Below are 4893 nucleotides of genomic sequence, written 5' to 3' on the forward strand. Positions count from 1 at the left end.
GAAAGAGTGATAGATTCTAAATTATATATTTGAAGTGGTTCTAAAATCACAAAGAACTGAAATTTTCTGTTTGCCCGTGAAGAAATTGTCCTACTATGAAGTTTCTTCTGTTCATAACCCAACAGAATATTTTTTCCCCAAAACCTTGTTTGCTTACAACCAATTTGGAATTATTTTAGGGCAGACTGTACCTTACCCTGAACAGGAGAGGTCAGTTCCCCTAAAGGCCGCAGGAGACCAGCAGAAATTCCTCACAACAATGAATTTAAGATTAACAAAAATAAGATGCTTATTTAAAAGTGATACAGTCACAGTGATACTTAATGATAATGTGATATGAAAGGCCTGGAAGAACCCAGATTCTGCCAAGCTGGATACTAAAATCCTGCAAGGAACCATCCCTTGTCCGTAAAGTGCCTGTGCATCACAAGGTAAGCAGAAAAAACAGTAAGAGAAAATCAAGGCACAGCTGGAAACTCCTTTTTTCCTTCTTTTTTGTAACTATAGCAATGTCACAATCGTTGGGGAGGATCCTGAACCTGCTGAGCTGAGGGAGAGGGGCTGCCTTACCATCATCTGTATGTTCCTGTAATCAATAGAAACACACTTGATGTACGTTGGAGGCTCCCAGTAAGCGATGCCTTCTTCATCCAAGATGCATCTTCGAAGGATCAGCCCTGGAAGATGAACGAAACAAATATGGGAGTGAGGACAAATGAAAAGCCAAGAATTCATGGGGGTCGGTCTTTTGTCATGGGGAGGAAGTCATGGGACAAGAGGACACGGCTTCAGGTTGTGCCAGGGAAGGTCTGGAATGGGTATTAGGGAAAATTTCTTCACTGAAAGGATGGTCAAGCATTGGAACAAGCTGCCCAGAGAAGAGGTGGAATCACCACCCATAGAAGTGTTCAAAACACGTGTAAATGTGGCGCTTGAGGACACAGTTTAGTGGTGGGCCTGAAAGTTCTGGGTTAATGGTTGGACCTGAGGATCTTAAGAGATCTTTTCCAGCCTTCATGATTCTATAGAGATCACCCAGAACTGGTCAATGCATCCATTCAGACCCAGCTACCAGCACAAAGGGCATCAGAGGCACCTGAAGATGCCTGAACAACCCGTGCAAGCCTGGTAGGTGGGATTATCTTTATTTCCTTCTCCTGCATTTTATTATGGCAGGGCAGCAGAAGCAACTGGGCAGGAAAACAAAAACAAACGAGTTGGACATGGCTAGTCAGGGTGAAGGGAAAATTTCTTCTCCTGCCCTGGATGGCAGCATTTTTCCTGGCTCGGGAAGCCCCACGAGCCTCCCCAGCTGGTTTGGTCTGGTACTTGCAGCTAAAGCAGGGCTTGTGCTGCCCACGCAGCCTGGAAGGGAATAAACACCCGACAGCATCAGTTTTGCAACAGCTGAAACTCTCTGAAATCTGCTTCCAGTCCTCCCCCAGGCTTTCCCTCAGCTCCAATCCACAGAGGGGTTTGCAGTGATAATCACATGCCTTGTGATGCGGAGGAACAGACATATCGGAGAGGAGGAAAGGGAGAGGGATCACCCTGTCCCAGCCACCATGATGCCATTTGGAGTCTCTGAGGATCAGGTTTGCTGGGTTTGAAATCCCACTGCCACTGCCAAATGATTCAGTGACCTTTCCATGGATACAGCCCTCCTAGGACAGCATTGGGGATGACACTGACTGTGCCAGGCAGAGTCAAAGAGATCTGTCTGTATCCAATCCTCTCCCTCAAACCAAATAAAACCTTTACATTAATTATTGACACTGCTGTCCCTATTTGTGTTCCTGCCTGGCAGTGAGGAACATCCAGCTGAGGACAAATCCCACCACCAGCCTGATGTCCTGGAGCCTTCTCTGCACTGCCTTCCACTCCTTAGGGAACACATGGCCACAACAGGTACCTAGATGCCCAGATCCTTTCACTCCACACCACCACAGTCAGACCATCAACTTGAGCACCCAAAGAAATGTTTGGAGAGGTGCTGAGGTTTCTAAGTGTAAATGGACAACAGAATTCAGATTTCCTGCTCTCATACAGCAGCTGCTTTTATGGGCACTGGAGAGAAATACATCACCCAAATCTAGAGGACTCTAACAAAGCCCCGCCTGCTTCGCAAAGTTATGTGTAGATAATGGAGGGAACATATCCCAGTATTCCTTAATTTCAAACGTGTCCCAGGACCAGGCAGTGGGTGGATGGAAACCACCTCAGATTGTCCAGTAACAACTGTTTTTGCTTAACAGTGAAAACAAAAACCCAGACAGAGTTAATTTAGCCCTGGACAAAGGGAGGGAAGTCCATGTGCTTGTCCTGTCCTCCCACAACCAGGTTCTCCTCTCCTAGGATGCAAAGGATGAAGGATCCCCTGAGGGAGGGCCACCTTCCCACCATGCAGTCACCCTTACCAGTGGCATTGCGGGGACACCGGACGGCTGCAGCATCCCCGGCTGGCGTCTCTTTCCAAACCACAGGGCCAAGACTCTCCTCATCACAGATTTCATGGGGCTCTGCCAGGAGAGAAAAACTCCATTGGTAAAACTCCCTCTTCAGCAAGGACACGGGAAAGGGAGTGGAAGGAAGAAATATGGGAGCATGGTCTGGCAGCCAGGAGGCCTGGAGCTGCACTCCCAGCTCTGCAGCTCCTCGGTCCCTCACAAAGTCACATCACCTCTCCGGAATTTGCTCTGCCCATCTGAAAACTGGGCATTCATCCATTCCAAGGATTAGCTCACTAAAATCCATGGGAAAGTCCACTCACATCCTTGCCTTGCCTTGTGGCAGCTCTTTCCAAGAAAACTGCTGTTGCTACCCTCTACTGAAGAGTTTTATTTCTTAACTTTTAATAGGCAGATCTTTTGTGGGTGAACTCCATGGCTCCAGAATCCACCTCTTCCATTCTTCAGGGTCACCACCTTCAGTGTTGGATGTATCTAAAATGAGGCCTGGCATGAGTCAGTGGAGTAAGAATGAAGGAAAGAACAAGTAAATGAAGAAACAAAATGGACACATCCCCTGGGTGGTCTTCATTCTGCCTGCTTCTGTCTTGTGCACAAAAGGGAAAAGATCTGAGCCCCAACAAGTTGTAATTGCATCAGCAGCTCATTTCCGAACACTGCTGAAGAGCCCAGGAGCCTGCAGAAATGTGTTTTGAGACATCCCAGAAAAAAAATCATTGGAAGGAGGGTTTTGGATGCTTCTGTCTGTGGGTGGAGCTGAGTTGGTCTGAGAGTTGGTGGGATCTGGGAGAAAAACATTCACCACAGGAGATCTTTGTGCTGAGAAACTCATTATTTACAACATGTAAAGAAGAGGGAGCCATGAGGATGGTGTTAAAGTTATTTGTCACTCCTGAGGGAGGGGAGGAGAAAAAACTTGATTTAATAGTTTTTGATTACAGTTTTTATTCATTGTGCATGTAAGAATACCCATAAATAGGAAGCTGAATTTGTGCCTGCAGCTGGTCAGGACATGTCCCTCTGCTGCTCTGGGACTACCCAGGGACCAGCCTGGCTGTGAGGAAGGCTCAAACCTTAAATTATGGGCGTGGCAAGTCCTGCTTCTTTGAAGAACTCCTACAAGACCCAACAAGCTGCCTGCACATCACTGCTCCTGCAGGCAGGCTCCAGGACTGTGTGGTTTCAGCCCCAGCTGCAGTTCAAAGATGGATCCCTCCCCCGTAGATGCTGGGAATGGATAAGCTGCACTCTCTGCTTGGAAACCGATGCTCCTTCCCCTGGTTTAAAGTTCCCGTGTGAGTAATCGCGGTTGTGATGGAACCCCCGAGGGCAAGAAGGACTCCAGCAGTGCCCTGCACGTAGGCAGGACTCACCCCTGTGCCAGCAGCTCGTGGCCTCTGTAGATAAGCCAGAGCAGGGGTGGAAAAGAGGCAGATTCATTTCCAGCCTGCTGACATGAAGCTGTGGGGCAGGGCGATTGAATCACCCAGTTGTGACAGCACTTGGTCACCCACAGAGCCTGTCCCAGAGCAGGGAGGGAATTCCAGACTCCTGTCCCCTGGACCAGTGCTTTGACCACGGTCACAGATTGTCCCATGGTTCACAGGAGGGTTCTGGGGTGTGGAAGCTTCCAGCACCCTCGGTTACACAGCAGCAGAGCACACCATAAAGCAGAGTGGGAGACTGTTCACATCTCTCCTCCCCTTTCTCCCCCACTGGCCTGTCAAAACTTCCTGGTCTCGTCACCCCTGCAGTGTCCCTGGGGACCGCTGAGGGATGCTGTGGATCAGAGATGCTCTTTAAAAATACACTGATTGGACTTGTCTTGCCAGTGAGCACAGGAGCAATTCCCAGGCCAGGAGAGAATCATTTCATCCTTTCCTTTTTTCTTCTTTTTTTCTTTTTGATGTTGCTTCACAACAAAATCCCTTTTACCAGAGTAACCTATTTGCACTGGGAGATTTTAATAACTAACCCAATTAAATTCAATTCTTCTGCTCAAATCAAATCACACCAGCATTTGATACTTTCTGGAGAACAAATTGAGCGGGTTTATTTTTAGCCTCTGATGTTTCCCCACCTTTTCCTTCCCTTTCAAATTAACAACTGCAGCGAGACCCTTCTGGCTGTGAACCCTGGCAGGCCCCAGTGCCTGAGACTTGCCTTTTCCTTGTGAGCACTGCACAGGCATCAACCCCTGCAGAAAGAGAAGAAAAGATCGGGCTTGTTCTGCCAGGGCCCCAGCTGGCACACACTGAAGCTGAACTAAATCTGCCTCACTCTGTAGACACCACCAGACAACCCGGTGCTAAGATTTTCTGTGGCGAGAGAGAGCTTTGTGGCAGAGTTAGAAGAGATTCTCACACGCCGCTGCTAATTGAGAGGCACAGCTTGTAAGGAGAGGTGATGCCTTTTATTAGAGCGT

The 4893-nt window shown here is 48.2% G+C and overlaps 1 protein-coding gene across 5 annotated transcripts in view; it reads right to left on the bottom strand.

Annotated features, from left to right (window-relative positions):
* The window catches only part of LOC103623907 (brain-specific angiogenesis inhibitor 1-like), a 164553-nt gene that overhangs the window by 13926 nt on the left and 145734 nt on the right, over positions 1-4893 (bottom strand). For all 5 annotated transcript variants that reach the window (XM_017746666.1, XM_017746665.1, XM_017746664.1 and 2 more), the window contains 2 exons: positions 2418-2519; positions 571-677 (listed from right to left, as the gene is read on the bottom strand). In XM_017746666.1, the coding sequence (XP_017602155.1) occupies positions 571-677; positions 2418-2519 (209 nt within the window). The remainder of the gene's footprint in view (positions 1-570; positions 678-2417; positions 2520-4893) is intronic.

This window comes from Corvus brachyrhynchos, unplaced genomic scaffold (assembly GCF_000691975.1).
Source record: "Corvus brachyrhynchos isolate BGI_N302 unplaced genomic scaffold, ASM69197v1 scaffold89, whole genome shotgun sequence".
NCBI classification, from domain to species: Eukaryota; Metazoa; Chordata; class Aves; order Passeriformes; family Corvidae; genus Corvus; species Corvus brachyrhynchos.